Source organism: Salvia hispanica, chromosome 3 (assembly GCF_023119035.1).
Source record: "Salvia hispanica cultivar TCC Black 2014 chromosome 3, UniMelb_Shisp_WGS_1.0, whole genome shotgun sequence".
NCBI lineage: Eukaryota > Viridiplantae > Streptophyta > Magnoliopsida > Lamiales > Lamiaceae > Salvia > Salvia hispanica.
Genome location: NC_062967.1, coordinates 11,129,322 through 11,146,830, shown reverse-complemented (window position 1 = coordinate 11,146,830; position 17,509 = coordinate 11,129,322). Strand labels below are relative to the sequence as shown.

Sequence of the window (17,509 nt, the reverse complement as noted above, 5' to 3'; positions counted from 1 at the left end):
AGAGAGAATATTTTTTTGAGTTTGAATTTAGTTTAAATGGTTTGAGTAAAATCATATTTGATATGACATTTACACGTTTGAGTTTAATGCAGATGGTTAGGGATGCTAATGACAATTATTTATTACTGATCATTTAATGGAGTACGAAATTAATCTTCGATCAATTTAATACTACAAAATAATTTTAAATAGGAGTATTATTATTGTCGGATCGAGTTCCCTGATGGATGATGATGAGATTACACTAAATGAACTCTATACTTGTATAATAAATGAGTTATACTAAGAAACAAATAAAGTGATTTTGGAAGAAAATTGATCATGATACGGCACAAATTCTAGTTAGATCAGAGATGTAAACCAACCTTGTTCGAGTTACATAAAAATTTAGTATTTTGCAAGTTATAATTTTTTATGGACCCTCGAAACAATCGCAAGTCCGAGTTTTTTTTCATGAAATAATAAAACTGCAAATTATATGCTCCTTAGGTAGTTTTAAAACCTAACCACATCTTGACTTGTCATATCTATCATCCAAAATAAACAAGTCAATAACAAAAGTCAAACTAACCCCATTGAATATGTGTGATTTTCGATATACAGGTATTCGATACGATAACGATATTGATATTATCCATATCGAAAGTTCGATATATCGAAACTTTCGATACGATAACGATATGAAATTCGTTCATATCGATATTTTTGATACGAAACACGATACAACGTTTTCGATACGATATATCGTATCGATCCACCCCTATGTGTGACAAATAGGATTTATTCTAAATATACGTTCATCGAATGCAATATCCATCCATCATTTGTAGCGCTGAACACTTGATATTTTGTGAAAAATCTGGAGTATACAAAGAGGTGTAAAGATAGAAAGGAAGATGATGTTTTAGTCTTGTGATCTCTCCAAGAAGGGTGTTTCTAAGCTCTCTAGACTTGATATGTTCCAACTATGTAACATGTCGGTGCCTACCATCTCATTAAAGAATCAAGAAACTCCCACACACCACCTAACAGCCCTTACTTATTTAAAGAGTAATCAAATGAAGCTTGCCCTATATAACTAATCACTCCAATTTCTTCAACCTCCCCCAAAGAAGTATAGTAAAAATTAGTACTTGTTTCATTCAAGCTGGCAGCTTGAAATGGCTAAGTTATCTTACACAAGTAGAAATAGTGGTAAAGCATGTCCAGCTCATTGCAGAGCACAACAAGACACGCCACTTAACTTAGTTACCTTCCCTCCTTAAATTAATCACCTTTTGACTAACAATGCCATCTTCATTCACAAGCCTTTTAATTTTATTTTGCACACTTAAGATATGCATGGATTTTGAAGTGGCACAAGATCTTAGATGTAGCCATCTCAACCAATTAGGCCTCTTTAAATACCACCCAGAAATTCCTTATCAAACATCTCTGCAAGGAAACATGAGTATCAAAAACATCTCAAGTTTTACTATCATCTACATTTTCCTCGTTACCGTTGCAAATGCACAGCCTTTGGTTCCTGCACTCCTCATATTTGGGGACTCAGTTGTTGATGTAGGCAACAACAACAATCTTGAAACTATTGTTAAAGCCAATTTCCCTCCTTACGGGCGAGACTTCATCAAACACAAACCAACCGGTAGATTCTGTAACGGAAAGCTTGCTTCCGACTACACTGGTAACAATTTCCATAACCACCTAAATCAATTACTTCTGTCACCAGACTAAAACAACTGTTTTTCCTACTAACAATGCAGCTGAGAACCTCGGTTTTACCTCGTATCCTCCTGCCTACCTCAGCAAGCAAGCCAATGGGAAGCATCTCCTGATTGGGGCTAACTTTGCCTCTGGCTCATCAGGCTACTATGATACCACTGCAAAAATCTATGTAAGCATAGTGAATAATTTTCATGGTCTATTGACGTAAAAGAAAAAAACAATCTGACTTCGTCGAGTTTTTGATCTCCTACATAGGAAACGATCCCATTGAGCAAACAGGTGGAGCTATACAAAGATTACCAGAAGAAGCTTGCAACACTCGTGGGACAATCCAATGCTTCATCCATCATAAACGGATCGATACATTTCCTTAGCAGTGGAAGCAGTGATTTTGTTCAGAACTACTACATTAATCCTCTTTTATACGAAAAGTACACTCCACTTCAATTCATAGACATTCTGTTGCAGTCTTACACCAAATTTGTGCAGGTTTTCAATTTCTGATGCTTGAAACACACAGATCTAGCCATACACATGAGATAATAAATAAACTGTGCTTATGAATTTAGGAGCTGTACAATTTGGGAGCAAGAAAGATTGGAGTGACAACGTTGCCACCACTTGGATGTGTGCCTGCAGTTATCACCATATTTGGCGAGGACAGTAACGAATGTGTCGAAAAGTTCAATAAAGTGGCAGTTTCATTCAACAAAAAGCTCAACTCCACTTCCCAGAAACTGCAGACCAAGCTATCTGGTCTTAATCTTGTAGTTTTGGATATCTACCAGCCTCTTCATGACCTTGTCACGCGCCCTACTGATTACGGTGAGCACTTGTAGGGGCTACACGCTTTTATAATACTAAAACACGAGATCTAATACTATTCTTTGAACACGTGGAGAAAATAAAATTAGTGTTCTATAATATATTTTCAGGTTTCTTTGAAGCAAGAAAGGCATGTTGTGGGACAGGATTGGTGGAGACATCTATTCTGTGCAATGCAGAGTCGGTAGGAACATGTAGGAATGCAAGTGAATATGTTTTCTGGGATGGATTTCACCCCACTGATGCTGCTAACAAGATTTTGTCTGATGATTTGCTGACTGCTGGCCTCTCTCTCATCTCCTAATTTGAAACATATTTTTTCTATTTCAAGACTGTTTTACTAAGTTGGCAGTTATAATCCGACTGTTGTATTGGTCGTAAGTATTGTGTGTTGTTCATGTATAAATACTACTACTACTACTGGGAGTGTAATCTGTTTTAATCTACATGTATTTGGTGTATAAAATCCTTGTTCGTGCAGCTACCAGTTTATGCATAATAAAATTGTACCATTATGCATTTTCCACATGATACTGGTCTTGAAATATGTGTACTGTGAAGTTAACCTCCACGCTTTACTGATGTGTGAGAAACTGTGAACATCACGTAGCAGCAATGGTGGGCAACAAGCCATTGTAGCGAAGAAACGCATGAGGTGTTGGTTCACGACCTCGAAACTCCAGGAAGACCTGATATATTCAGTGTTGAGTGTTTAAGGGTATTAGGACTTAGAAGAGATAAATGGTCCAATTATGTGAAGGCAGCATACATAAGTAGAGAGTTTCCCAGTAAAAACTAATGAAACCGTTTGTTCAAATACCTCATTTGGGGCCTTCCCACCTCCAAGGGCAAGAATGGTTTCACGAAATTTACGGCCCATTTCTCTAAGAGACTGTCACAACACACATTATGGAGCTTATCAGACATGGTGTCCGTATGTATTCATGCAGCATATGATAAATACCTTTCAGAACTTAAAGACAGAAGATTGCCAGAAATTAAGGACCTGGCATAGTTAGCTACTATATATGTATGGAATACTTCACCTGATCATTTTCCAACCCAGCCTCCTCAAATGCGGAGAAAGCATCCGCGGATATTACCTCTGCCCACTGGACACAAAAACATTTGATTGGAAGTGAGTGAGAAATGTTTCAATCTGATTTTATTATTTAAGTACCAAGCACTTATCCTGTAATTGTTAATAGGGAGGGACTATTACCAAAAAATACCACTCAAAACATCCACAAATGAATCCAATTACCTGATAACTGTAATATCCAGCTGCGTATTTATCTGAAAAAATTGAACGTTCAATGAGAATAAATTTTTGTAAAACACAATAAGATGTTGAGGCCGTATCAGACACAAACCAAAACAAGCATACTAACCTGCAAAGATATGACTGAAACTACAAAGAAATCTGTCTTCTGGCAGCAACGGAATAGGATGAGTCCTCTTACCAATTTCTTGATCCACGTCATATATAGATTCAAGTCCACCTGGAACATAGGTTGAGTGTAGTTCCAAATCCACAGAAGCATAACGCAGCTGCAGATCCCATACCATGTCAAGTTATTGATTAAAATGCAAAGGTGTAACAACACAAACACGCTCTTTACCTGACGAAGCAGTAGGGTACCTGCCCTAAATGTCCTTGCCCGAAGAATTCTTAAGGATGTGTTTTCTGGTAGAGGTTCTCCACTTTCATAATGCTTGGCGATGCCCAATATGGTTTCCCTGCAACCAACGTTGTTAATGCTTTCATGAATTAGTAAGGCTAAAAACTCTACTGGAAAAAGCATTAGCCATTTGAATCTATGAACTACCAAGACGAACTGATTAAAAAAAAGCATTAACTTTGTATTGATAGGTCATAGATATAGACGAACTAATTAAAAGTGCCCATGATGGCTCATAGATAAGGAAAGAAAGGGAGAAGTGTTTTCACCTCTGGTAACACCAGTTCTCCATAAATAGAGAAGGGATCTCCACAGCATCCCATTCTATCCCTTGATTGCCAGACACTAAGCCTTCATCTTGTTTGGTCAGCAAATGCTGAAGTGCATGGCCAAACTCATGGAATACTGCCTCAACCTAATTGACTGAGCGGTTAATTAACATGTCAAAAGAAAATGTGACCCTCTAAATGGAATCTAAACTACAAGAGGCCTAGCAGTCATTGTACCTCGCGTATGGTCATGAGACTTGGCTTATCCTTTGTTGGTGGAGTAAGATTGCAAACAATATTTGTGATTGGCAACCGGGGACGGGTATTGTCACTTGAACATACACCACTCCTACCAACAACCAAATCAGCCCATGCACCGCCACGTTTCTCTGAGGGACGAGAGTATGGATCAAAGTAAAAGTATGCAATGGGAGCATTTGAAGAATCTTTCACTTGGTAGAAGCTGACATCTTTATTCCAGACCTTTCAAATTGCAATGCATAAAATGCTCTGCCTCCATAAGTAGAAAGCAAGTTCAAGAGTTTTAAGAAGCTTTACCGGAGCTGTGCCATCAGCCGGTTCAATGTCTACCCCAAATAGCTTCTTTGTCAGGTTGAATAGTCCTTCCATTACCTTTGGCAATGGGAAATAAGGGCGCAACTCTTCCTGCACAAGTTGAGAGATTGAAGGAAATAGATCAAAGATCTAACCACTTGATTTATTCCCATTTAAACACTGCGTAAAACATATCCTGCCTCGGAAGTTAAGTAGGCTTGAAATCTTAAGGTAAATTTGACAGAAATGTGGAAGAGAAGCCAACCTCATCGAAGTCATATCTTGATTCTCGAAGCCTTTCACTCCAGAAGTTAATATCCCATTGATTCAAATCATTTGCCTCTTGAGCACCTTTCTCTCTAGCATAATCTCGTAGCTCTTCCAAGTCTAAAGAATTGTATCAAACCAATCAGGAAAAAGCGCTCGTTGCAAAACATGACAAGCTGAATCTACTCACCACGAATGGCAGAACCCCAAGAAGCCTCATGAAGCTTGTATATAAGATCCTTTGCTTTATCAACAGTGGCCATTTTCATCTCTAAACTTACCTAATATTTGAATTCTGTTTCAGTCTTACTCGAGAAAATAACAGCAAAAATGGGTCAACCAAGCATTCTAGCTACATCAGTACCTCAGCGTAGTTCTTGAACCCAAGAAGTTTTGCTTTCTCCAATCTGAGTTCCAGAACACGTTCAATAATAGGTGTGTTATTCAGAGGTCCATCCGATGCACGAGTCACATATGCACGGAAAATTTCCTCTCTCAGTGATCTGTTGCAAGCATGTTGCAGCACAGATCGATAAATTGGGCCATCCAACGTGATTATCCAAGGACCATCTTCAGCTGTGGCATTCTCATATCCCTGATATATAAAAGGACATGTATGAAATGCTATCAAATTAAGAGCAGAATCTGCTAAAACTTGAAAGTCTTGTCACTCTTCTGATACCTTGTCAATGGCTGTCTTTGCAGTTATACTAAGGGTGGTTGAAGGCAAGCCTTCTAATTCCTTTTTATCTGTAATAACTTTTTCAAAACTTTTTGTAGCATCTAGAATGTTTTCTTCAAACTGTTGAGCAAGTTTTTCCAGCTCCTGAGTTAGATGAGTATAACCTCAATTAACAGAAATTTGTGTAGCATTTTCTCTGACAAACATAACCAAATAAACAGATGATATCCTATTTTCTCTTTATAAGAGAGCACCTGCTCTATTTCATTGAAACGTTCTCTACTGGTATCTTCGAGAGAAACTCCATACAAAACTGCTTCTTTCAATTTCACTGCATAAAATAGAGGTAACAATGAATCAAGGTAGGTTCAAATGCAAAACAGCACTAGCTAGGTTCAAGACTCATCATTCAAAGAATGCCCCAAACAAGCTCACAGTCAACTACTCGTTTGCGTGCATCACTCAGATTTTCCCAATCTGAAGAGTCTCTGATGGCCTTGAAGGCCATGTATATGAGCTTGCTCTGTCTTAATTTCAGCTGGAACCCAACCTTCTTTGGCTGCAAATGATATGAACATAAGTAAAAAAGAAGGAAAAAATCACCAAAACAAACCAAGAATCACATACTTGAACTAGTTGAATTGTAGCCCTGAGCTGAGGGCAATCCTTGACAGAGTTGAGATGATTCACAATCCCCCAAACAACTGATAACCTATCAATAATCTTCTCGAGAGGCACAACCAGTCCTGGCCATGTCGGCTTCACTGTTTTCTCCAATTCATCCAAATCCTTCTCCTAAAATTTTAGATCAACGTACAATCCAAAATATGTGAATCGTGTACTGGGTAGCATATGAGAATTGACCAAAACATGAGAGGACATTGCAACTCACGAGTTCGATCAGCAAGGCTTCAATTGCGGGGCAGATGTGATTAGGCTCTATCACATCGTACGGCGGGAAAATGAAGTCTTGCAGCAATGGATTCTCAACTGCTGCCATCGAAGATAGTTTGATGAAGCAAAATTTGAAGGTGAGTCAATGAAATTGAGGATTGATCAACCTTGATTTCCAAAATAGTACTCCTACTACTATAGTTTAAATTGATTAATTTTGAAAGAGGCGCCGGCTTTGACTCTTTGGATATTGGATATTGGATTTACTGTGTTTGTATTGTTATTGACAAGTGGAAGCCTTTTTCGCCACAGCCACAACAAAACCATTTCCAACCACCACTTTACAGTATCTCTCTCTCCACCAATATACACACAGCTACAGACTTCTTGTGAATCTAGACTTCGATTGGATTTTTGCGCGGAAATATAGCTATATACACGGATGTAGCGTCGCAATCTCAATTTTCCTTGTATTCGTCTCTCTACAGCAATGGCGTCTCCGACTCCTCTATCTTCGCCGCATTCTCGAAATCCCCTGCAATTGCCGCTACACTCCCCTCACTTCCGCCTTATCTTGGCTGGAATTTCGCTGTCGCAGTCGAAGCAAAAAATTTCGCGCCAATTATTGTTGTGGCAGCAGCAGCAGCCGCGGAGGAGCTGGGATTCCCTGCGCCACGTCGGAGCTAAGGAAGTTGTGATCAAGTGCTTCGCGGAATCGGCGGAGGAAATAGAAAGTTCAGGTGAATCTGACGAGGAGGTCGGTATAGTTCAGGATTTCCCCAACGGTGCTGCTATTTCGCAGAGGACCTCGGATTCTCTTTCCCTTGGGATTCGAGAGCCAGTGTATGAGGTCAAATAATAGATCTGCTTTGTCTTCTGAGTTTCCGGTTGTTGATTTTGATATGGTAAATAATGAATATTGTGAGATAAGACTTCGACATTTTGTGAAGATGAAGAAAATTGATTGAACTTGAAGCGTGAAATTTCTAAAAGTAGATAATGAAGAAAAACGAAGGAAGTTTTGTGCAGCTTGTCTTCAATAATTATTGTCGAATACTAAGTATAGTAGTGGAAAACCAAACCTGAATTTGATTCAATGGAAGGACTTGTTTTTTTGCTCTATGCTCACTCATTCATCCTCAACAGGTTGTGGAAGTGAAATCTAATGGGATCGTATCCAAACGGAAAATTAGTAGGAGACACTTGTTAAAATCAAGTGGTGAGTACAAGTTTTTTTCATGGCAACCTGGTTTTCTCAATAAACTAAAAGAGACATGTTTATTCAATATTTAGTACTCCAGTAGTAGTAAAATTTCCAGTTGTAGTCTCTTTTCTGATGAACTCTGTTTCTCTTCTGTGGAAATATCTTTTTCAGGTCTCCGACCTCGAGATGTTAGGAGCGTTGATCCATCGTTGTGGTTAACCAATACAATGCCTGTGATATTGGTAAGAAACTACGACCTGCAAATGTTCACATTGTGTAATTAATCATATTACCTTGTAATCAGATTTGCATTCAACTTATTTATGTGCAGTGTTCTTGCCTAGGCAAGAGCGCTTAAATGGAAACCATTATTTGGTAGTATATTAGATTTTGGAGGAAGGAATATGTTATCAAACCAGTCTGTCTGCACTTGAATTTACATATTTTGCATTGTTTATTTCTGCCCGTCTCACTGATATAAAGGTTTGTTTATTTCTGTTTGTTAATATCAATGAAACAGATTACTAAATAGTTTTATTTTCTGTACTTTTCAACCTTTTTTGAATTCTTTAACCAATTGGTTCATAATGGCTGTAAACCTTATTTCTAATTCAATCAGGTGCGGGAATATGCAATTTTGCTGAACTTGGGATCTTTACGAGCAATTGCAATGCAAGAATGTGTTTACATATTCAATTATAACCGGTATTCTCCCCCCCACACACACCTTCTATGAACTTTTCTTGTCAATTCTGCATAGGTTTGCACACAATCTCAGCTAAGCAATTTGTTATTTTTGGAACTTACAGGAGAGCAGGAAAAGCATTTATTGATGCGTTGTTACCCCGCCTAAACCCGAAAAACATGAATGGAGGGCCCTCAATGCCATTTGTGCTTGAGGTAGATTTCCTCATGAATTACCTTTCTGAATCAGAGCACTTTGCTCTTTGCAAATAAAAATTCTCCATGAGTACTTGGTCCTGTGGAATACAGAGCCATTCTAAACCCCATTGCCTGTCCTATAAATATTAACTCCATTTGATTTGTCATTATACTAGGAGTTTAGTTAGGCTAGTTCCTACCGAGCTCAATCTGAATCTGCACATAGACTTATTGCTTTACACAAAAAAAACTTCTGGATACTTATCCCATGATGTAGAAAAGTTGAAAGGATGAGTGGTAATTTCTTTTATGACCAATGCTAGTTGTATTCTTTGACTGGTTTAACCAAGCGTTGCTCACTGCCCTTCATTTCTAACAAAGCTTTCTAAAAGGATGAATGCACAAGTTTTTCACATGATGTTTTCCAACCTTATTGAATATTCACGTGCAATGGTTCAGAGGTTTGAGTTGATTCAATACAGTCAACTGTAGATATTACCACAGTCTCAGGTCCCCTTGAAGAGTCATCTGTTTAAGGGGGTTATTGGCTTTTTTTTATGCATGGTAGGAAATTGTTCACCTGACAATAGTCTTCTCTCTTGGAGGGGCTTTAATTGAATCATGGCACTGAAGCAACATTTGACAACTTGAAATCTTGCTTGAACGTAAAAATCCATAAAGATTCTTTAGCACATCTATAGGCACCAAGTCCTACATGCAGTTTGGTCTGGGTCATCCTTTCATTACATAATAATGTGCTTTAATGGTAGTTTATATTTTGAATAGCCTGACAGGTTTTCATTGTGATATTCTTTCAGGTAGTTGAGGCGGCACTACATTCTCGAATACAACGCCTCGAACAGAGATTAATGGAATTAGAACCGCGTGTAAGTAAGAGAAATAGTAACTGAATATTTTCGGATTATTTCTTCTCCTTCTGTGCTGAAACCTTTTAGGTGGTTCTTTTTCTTCTTTTTCTTCTTCTTCATCCAACAAATTTACAAGATGCCTGATTCCTGTTACCAACTTCCTGGATAACGAATACCTAAACCTTTATTAAGATCTTGGTGCCACTAGTTTTGTGCTACAGCAGTTCTGATTCATAGTTGAATTACAGAAGGAGCCAGAAAGCACTGCTTTCTACTGCCAGCTCAAACATAGATATTTATTGGAATTGTTTTACGAAAGCAAAATCTACTTATCTTGCACTTATATAGGAATATTCCAAGCCCACTTTTATTTACAGCTATGATGTGATTGTCTGTAATTTCCTTTAATATTACTCTTCTTGCAGGTCCAAAATTTGCTTGAGGTTCTTCCTAATCGATTGACTGCCAACATACTGGAGGAACTTCGAATTAGCAAACAAACACTAGTATAATTTATTCTGGCTATCTTGGTATTGGCTAAAATGTACTGATCAACTCATAACTAGCTACTCACACACTTTTTTTGGTGACTAAAGGTAGAATTGGGCTCAAAGGCTGGGGCTTTGAAGCAAATGTTGCTTGATATCCTTGAGGATACCCATGAAATACGGAGAATATGTATTATGGGAAGAAACTGCACTCTGTCAAAAACTGACGATATGGAATGCTCTGTTCCCTTGGAGAAAGAGATAGCCGAGGGTAAGTCTTGTACAGTTAGATTCACGCAAAGATCAATTACATCAATAAGTACAGACATCACTTCAGTTTGTACAAGAAGCTGTCTGAGTATTGGTCCTTGTGTTTCTCAGAAGAGGAAGAAGAGATTGAAATGCTTTTGGAAAATTATCTCCAAAGGTAATCCCGTGGCATCCTATTATGAAAGTGTAGGGGACTTCTCATAATGGAAAGGTAAATAGATAAAGGAGGAGACAATGCAAATACCGAAGTATAGATGGCTCTACTGGCACTTCTTTGAAGCTTTTCTTAGTACTACACCTTATGTCTATAAATTGGTTGACCACCCAGGGGCCGAGGGAGGGGGGGTCTCTTTGAAAAAATTTGTTCAAGAATGTCCCATTATTGTGCTCAGGAAAGGAAACACTCCCTTGTTGTCGTCATAGCTAAATCTTTTAGGGGAAAGAAGAGACTCTTCTTTGCCCAAGTACTTCCCTTTCTCTTGACTGCATTCATTCTGCTGAGAAACCTTAGAGATGATATGCTAAGTTTCTGTGATTCTATGATTTGTTAATTAATGAGTGGATCTCTGTAGAAGTTGAGGTACAGTAGGTGGTTCTTTTGTACTTTGGTAGTTAGCAGACTGATTATTTCATGCAATGGCAGATGTGAATCTTGTCATGGTCAAGCAGAGAGGCTTCTTGATTCAGCAAAGGAAATGGAAGATTCCATTGCTGTTAACCTGAGGTTTGTTATTTGCCATTGCTTCTTCTTTTTCTTTGTTGTTTTTCTATGCCATCACCAAAGATTCCTGTAATTGTATATGTTGATCATTTTATGAAATCAGCTCTCGGAGACTTGAAGTAAGCAGAGTGGAACTGCTCCTTCAGGTTGGGGCCTTATGCGTCGGAGTTGGTGCCCTAGTTGCAGGTATTGGCTGATAACTAGTTATTTTAGTCATGCATCATCTTGGCACTGTACTCCTGGGCATTTAATAAATAATTTGACAGAACTGGTTTTCTCCTAGTTTGCCAAATGGTGTCGAACGCTGGAGGCTTATGATCAATTCGAATGCTCCTTGAAATCCTCATTAAGTTTAGTTACATAAGCACATGATATGTAAATGTTGGTAAAATCAATGAACAAGTGTGCCTCTGCATTCAGTTTCAAGATAACATGAGATAATTCTGCATGCTGCAGCATTTGCTAAAAATTCAAGCTAACATCACACCAAAACTGACAGGTATATTTGGCATGAACTTGAGATCTTATCTCGAGGAACGTGTGGTACGATCAACTTGTTCTCCCTCATTTTACATTACTATCATCCTTTCTCAGGCATATACCCCGCTCGCTTATCATATTATTTCATCTGGTGAAAACTTGTATTGCAGTTCGCCTTTTGGCTAACAACAGCAGCAATTTTAGTGGGTGCTCTGCTGGGATTCTTTCTCATGTATGCATACCTCAGGCAAAAGAAGATTTTGTAAACATTAGAGAAGGCCCACGTTCCAACACTATAGTTTCAAATCTCAGTTTTGGTTGATATGATTGGGGACACATACATTGGTATTACTGTCAAAGAGCCTCTACAGTCCTCAGATGCTTATGCAATGCTGTGTTGCATCCTCCGGTGGTAACTCGACAGGAAGCATGTGACTAGTGAACAAGAGGATTCTGACTAATTCATTGGTGTAGGTGGCGGTGGTGTGCGAGTGCTATTTGAAGGCAAGGTCGCAGTCAATAGCTCACTCTATTGCTTATTCATGTTCGAGGGCAGATTATTTACCTCGTAGCTAAATAATGTTAGTGTTGATTGAGCACATTATGTTTGTATGAAGCTAAGAATGAGTGATGATGCAGGAAAAAACAAAAGATCAATTGTCATCTAAATTGCACCATATTAAGCCACACGTTTCTTAACTCTTCATCTACTTCTCTACTTTTTAGTGACTTTTAAGAAACCTGTTGGTGTGCTGTTGCTATATTTTGTTGGCCAATCAAGCAGATTGCAAATCACATAAAAGAGATTAATCGCCTGAAATTATGAGAGCTCAATTGCTTACAATGAATAATAAGATACAATGTCAATCAGGTTACAACTCTTCTGGCAAGAGGTACTATTATTTTCTCTAGCTACATATTGCCACGTCCTCTGTTTATGGATAGACAAACCCAGCATATAAGCACACACACACCACCACCACCACCATGATGCACGGTTTTAGACTCATGAACAGGCAGACACCAACACAACCACCACCATACACGGTTTTAGACTCAGGAACAGGCAGACACCAACGAAGGTTAGCCAGAGAGCAAAAGTAAACCAGCAAAATGTACAGATAAGACCAGCCATATGACAGCCCTGGTTATCGAAGTAATTAAATTATCATACCACGGACAACAAGCAATAACCCATGCTCTGTCCGGCTGGCCGTGTATCAAGTGTTGTACACTTGTACTGTGTTATAATTGCTTTCCCGTTATTTTTCTCACTTGAACTCAACAATTGGAAAGAGAAGCACTGTCCACATAATTATAGAGGCCACAAGAGTATGGCTGCCCAAGCAAGCTTCATACAAGATCAACGTGTAAGTGATTGAATAATGAATACGATACCAGATCATGATCGATTGTTCTTTATGGTAGTCCCTGATGATCCATCAATAGCAATATTTCCCACTCTTACCTCCATTGCCTCCCTCTCATCCTTGTCCCTCTTCTTATCGGAACTACCATTTTCTAGTTCCTTGAGTTGAGAGGTCGAAGGGGCTAATTGACGAGGGCCACCACTTATCCATGGATGATTAAGACATTGGGCGGCTGTCAGCCTTTTCTCAGGCACAAAATCTAGTATCTGGATAAGGAAATCAGCCATCTCACTAGCATCTTGTTCACGGAACTCATATTTCTCCGAAAGCACCTTCACGAGAGGCCAAACTCTCAATCTTCTAATATGTCTTAAATCTCCAAATCTATTAAAAAAGTCTCGAGAGTAACGTCCGCCCAAAGCAACCTATTGTTTAGGTCATGTAGAAAACATGAATTTGGAGTAAATACACGGCCAAGATTAAAAATTGACTGAACATATAGATTTAACAGTTTTTAGTTTCAGGTCAGTAGCCGGTGGGATAAGCAACTCAACAGCCAGAATTCTCCTCACCTTGCGTGGCATCATTCCAAGAAGTTCCATCATCAGGGCCAAATGATCCTACAAAAAAGGGAACAACATATAATCAATTAGCATCACCAATAACAACACATGTAGATTAAGATTATGAAAGTCAATGGTCATGAAATGATTTCAGAGATTTGGAGCATCAACAAAAGACAAAGATCATGAGAAAAAGAAGAAAAGTAAGCACCATCTTATCACAGCAGGAGATATTCATTAAGGCACCAATTTACATATACACAGAAGCTACATTCCTGCAACTTCACGAATAGTATACTTTCATAATTCATAGGATACGACTCTAACAAAACTAGTTCAGAAAGCAACGAGTCTCGTAAAAAAATATAACCTGTAAAATAAGCAACTTAATGGACCTACACCAGTCATACTCAAATCGAGAACAACCATATAGAAACCAAGGAGTTGAAAGCAACTTTACATTAGAGTTTGTCCAATTGAGAGCAAAACCAACAAACCATGCTAACTGGTAATGAACAAATGAAATAGTTATCACAAATCAATCTGAACCAATGCAGACAGTTTCAGAGAAGTTAACCCATAAGTAATCATGGTATGAAACATAATAGGATCAAGGAGACACCAGTCAGAAACCTACAAGCAACGGGACATGCTATTGCTGGAAAAAGGGAAATAAAAATAATATGAAAGCATACCTCATCACGATCAAAGTTTTCACCACTATGTGGGTCAAAAAGGACATCACCGGTGGCCAGCTCAAAGCAAATGCAAGCAAATGACCACATATCAGCTGATGTTGAGTACTTAGATCCCAAAATAACCTCCGGGCATCTGTACTGCCTTGTCTGAATATCACTGGTGAATTGTTTGTGTATCCAACATGCACTTCCAAAATCAACCAATTTGCACTTTAGATCAACCTCAGCCAAGAGCTTCTGCCTTGTAGACCGGCTACCCCTCTTGTTATCCTTAGTCCCAATATACCCATCACTACTTTCATCATTGTTTGCTGCTCCAAGAATTGAAGCATCACATTTTCCCTCTCCATTGGATTTGTCAGCTTCATGAGAATCTTCAGGCCCACTTGCCTCATTATCTAGCTCAGCTTCCTCAGAAGCTTCATTCCCAGCACATCTACTCACTGCTGGATTAGCCTTTCTCCTGATTTGCGTTTTCTGGTTTTTAGGTAGGTCACTGCATGACCCTTTAACATCTTTTGAAGTCTGAGATTCAAATGCAATCTTTCCCTTACTGGTAGGGAGGATGAGAGGTGCCTCTGATTTAGTAGGATCTTTAGATGGATCGATCCTGGACAGAAGCAATATGTTCTCTGGTTTCAGATCTGTGTGTATGATTGATAATTTACGATGCAGATAATCCAGTCCCACTAAAATGTGGAAACAAACTTCTTTAACCTTGTGAAGGGGAAGCCCTCGGTAAGCTGAATACTTAATTAAGGTTAGAAGATTGTCTCCCAAGTATTCAAAGACCATACACACATGCTGACCATTTGGCCCTGAATGCTTAAAGTGATCCAAAAGTTTCACAACACATTTTTTATCCTCTGGATCTCCCTCAGCAATCTCTTTTAAAATAGTGATCTCATCCATTGCTGCTTCAGTGTAGTGTTGTGCGCTCTTTTGAACCTTCAGAGCTACATATATCTATCACCAGATTCATGAGTAAAAAATTATAAACTTGCAAGTTACGAACGCTAAAAATATAATAGAGGTATGAGCTTTTGGTAAGGTAGAATTTTTTCAAAATTGGATTTGCATTCTTCATATCTTAAGCAAATAACTTTTCCTATAATGTCACTGAATTAAAGCAGTGATACCAATCGAATCAAAATATAATCAAACATCCACCTAACTCATCCTCTAACACATCAAAATGCTTGCTTTTTTAAAAATTAAAAATTGTTCAAAAGAAAGATCGGGTGAATGAAACAATAAATTACACCTTCAATAACAGAATGACAAAAGGCATATGGCAAACAATCATGAGAATTCATGTGCCGTAGCCGAAATTTTTTCCGTTTATTTTCTGGAATGAAACCAAAATAAAAGAATAATTAACTCAAGACAAAAAAGTTATTTCCGCATTAGATAGCTGATAGCATAATAATTGATTAAACATCATCACCAAATTTACAACAAAACTTATTTATAGAACAAAAAAATAAGAAATCAAATTAGCATATCGCAGACTTAAATTAAAGTTCAAAATCGGAGTTATAAGTGAAAATTGAATGGAGAAAATTACAGATTTCTGAATGTCCCAAGCTAGCCAGACGGTGGAGAAATGGCCCCAGCCAAGCTTGCTCTGAACGACATATCTTCCATGCTTAAATGTGTCACCGATCCGCACGGCGTGATATCCGCCGCGCCTGTAGTCCTCCGTTCCCTCATCCTCCGACGTGTAGTCGCTCGTCTCGCTCCGATCACCGCCGTTCCTCTCGCGCGCCGCCTCTTCCGCCATCCGCGAATCAAAAGCAATAGAAAGCTGCAGATTTCAATGCGATTAACCAGAAATGGCAGCTCTGACTTATGTCTGAGAGCGAGGTACAGAGAGAGAAACGCTTCTGATTAGGGTTTATATTGGAGTGAGGAAGACGGATAGAATCGTTCGTGTTTATTTTTTCTTTTACGCAATTCAATGTGTATTTCTCTCTTTCGCTCTGTTTAGTTTATAATTTCTTTATCATGTTCCAACTTCCAACTATATAATTATCTTCAATCATATTAATAGGAGTAGTAATTTTCACAAAACAGTCATTAATAATTTGTACTTTCCTTCTGCCCAAAGTCATGTAATTGTGATCATTTTTTGGAATGTTAATCTGATCAACTCTTTTGTGTTCACATCTTGACCATCAAATTATTAATGTTGATCTTTTTATTAAAAAATTTCGACCATAACTTAAACTTTCAGATTTTTGGTTAACCTATCGAATCAATGCGATATATAGTTCACGTAAAAATTATTTTATAATGTATTTTCTTAGTTATTGTATTATTGTATAATTGAATCAATCACATGACATGGAATTATATATTTAGCATATTTTTTTTATATAGAATTTTGATTTGTCAAGCTAGCTTATAGGAGTATAACTTATCGATCCATTCGGTAGTTTTCTGATTTATTTCAATCTAATCAGTAAGTTTAAGATTAAATTGACTTTTCATATCATGTGTTAATCTATGACTTTAGACTTTAGAGCATAGCAATTTATTTCGACTTATGAGTTTGATATCTACTTAAAGAATGTAAAACGAATGTTCATTCTCCAAAACAAGATTGAATCAAAGTAAAAATAAACCATATGATATCACAAACTCCTATTTTTGTCAATTTAGCCCATGATCCCACCTACCAAAATTTATACATTTTTGTTCTTGTAGTTAATTTCACCGTATTACACTATTAATAATATAGGTCAGTACTATTTACAAACAATAATTTAACTATATTACATCAAGTATTGAAAATCGTACTTATCATTTAAAGAGAGTATTTTTTTTCTGTAATTGCTATTCACCAAATGATTATTTCGTAAATTTCCTTTGCTAATCTGTACACATCTCAATGAAAGGACTGTTTCACAAATTTAAGTTTGCTCCCTAACCAAAAGTGAGAGGGAGTATTTTTGAGAAGTAAATAAGTAGTGGGTGGGTGGTCGCATGAGTAGTAGGCCCTACCTTATGGGTTGGGTTAAATACAAAAAAATGATATGCTTAGCCTTAACAAATCGATTAAG

The 17,509-nt window shown here is 37.9% G+C and overlaps 4 protein-coding genes across 6 annotated transcripts; 2 read left to right on the top strand and 2 right to left on the bottom strand.

Moving 5' to 3' along the window:
• Window positions 1–1,417: 1,417 nt before the first annotated feature.
• LOC125211531 (GDSL esterase/lipase At5g22810) lies at window positions 1,418–3,078 on the top strand. The gene is made up of 5 exons (XM_048111369.1): window positions 1,418–1,684; window positions 1,764–1,894; window positions 1,981–2,214; window positions 2,295–2,550; window positions 2,661–3,078. The coding sequence occupies exons 1-5, from the start codon at window positions 1,447–1,449 to the stop codon at window positions 2,852–2,854; spliced, it is 1,053 nt and encodes a 350-aa protein (XP_047967326.1). The 5' UTR covers window positions 1,418–1,446; the 3' UTR covers window positions 2,855–3,078.
• On the bottom strand, window positions 2,985–7,130 carry LOC125211527 (organellar oligopeptidase A, chloroplastic/mitochondrial-like). Its single transcript, XM_048111359.1, has 17 exons — window positions 6,898–7,130; window positions 6,633–6,800; window positions 6,441–6,564; window positions 6,260–6,336; window positions 6,006–6,149; window positions 5,688–5,918; window positions 5,514–5,604; window positions 5,322–5,443; window positions 5,060–5,167; window positions 4,739–4,984; window positions 4,502–4,647; window positions 4,173–4,290; window positions 3,942–4,101; window positions 3,815–3,846; window positions 3,597–3,662; window positions 3,371–3,442; window positions 2,985–3,239 (listed from the first exon to the last, which is right to left on the bottom strand). Exons 1-17 carry the CDS (start codon window positions 7,003–7,005, stop codon window positions 3,153–3,155), a joined length of 2,100 nt encoding a protein of 699 aa, XP_047967316.1. The 5' UTR covers window positions 7,006–7,130; the 3' UTR covers window positions 2,985–3,152.
• Window positions 7,131–7,205: 75 nt separating this feature from the next.
• LOC125211529 (magnesium transporter MRS2-11, chloroplastic-like) lies at window positions 7,206–12,512 on the top strand. The gene is made up of 13 exons (XM_048111365.1): window positions 7,206–7,749; window positions 8,046–8,118; window positions 8,275–8,345; window positions 8,723–8,808; window positions 8,913–9,003; window positions 9,804–9,872; window positions 10,280–10,360; window positions 10,451–10,613; window positions 10,724–10,769; window positions 11,256–11,336; window positions 11,437–11,519; window positions 11,833–11,876; window positions 11,984–12,512. The coding sequence occupies exons 1-13, from the start codon at window positions 7,390–7,392 to the stop codon at window positions 12,077–12,079; spliced, it is 1,344 nt and encodes a 447-aa protein (XP_047967322.1). The 5' UTR covers window positions 7,206–7,389; the 3' UTR covers window positions 12,080–12,512.
• A 107-nt stretch (window positions 12,513–12,619) lies between these two features.
• On the bottom strand, window positions 12,620–16,443 carry LOC125211528 (SRSF protein kinase 1-like). Of its 3 annotated transcripts, none has more exons than XM_048111362.1 (4): window positions 16,012–16,443; window positions 14,442–15,410; window positions 13,756–13,803; window positions 12,620–13,608 (listed from the first exon to the last, which is right to left on the bottom strand). In XM_048111362.1, exons 1-4 carry the CDS (start codon window positions 16,225–16,227, stop codon window positions 13,216–13,218), a joined length of 1,626 nt encoding a protein of 541 aa, XP_047967319.1. In that variant the 5' UTR covers window positions 16,228–16,443; the 3' UTR covers window positions 12,620–13,215. The 3 variants fall into 3 exon arrangements, with proteins under 3 accessions (XP_047967319.1, XP_047967320.1, XP_047967321.1); XM_048111363.1 differs by having other exon boundaries at window positions 12,620–13,515; XM_048111364.1 differs by having other exon boundaries at window positions 14,442–15,400; window positions 16,012–16,137.
• Window positions 16,444–17,509: the final 1,066 nt, after the last annotated feature.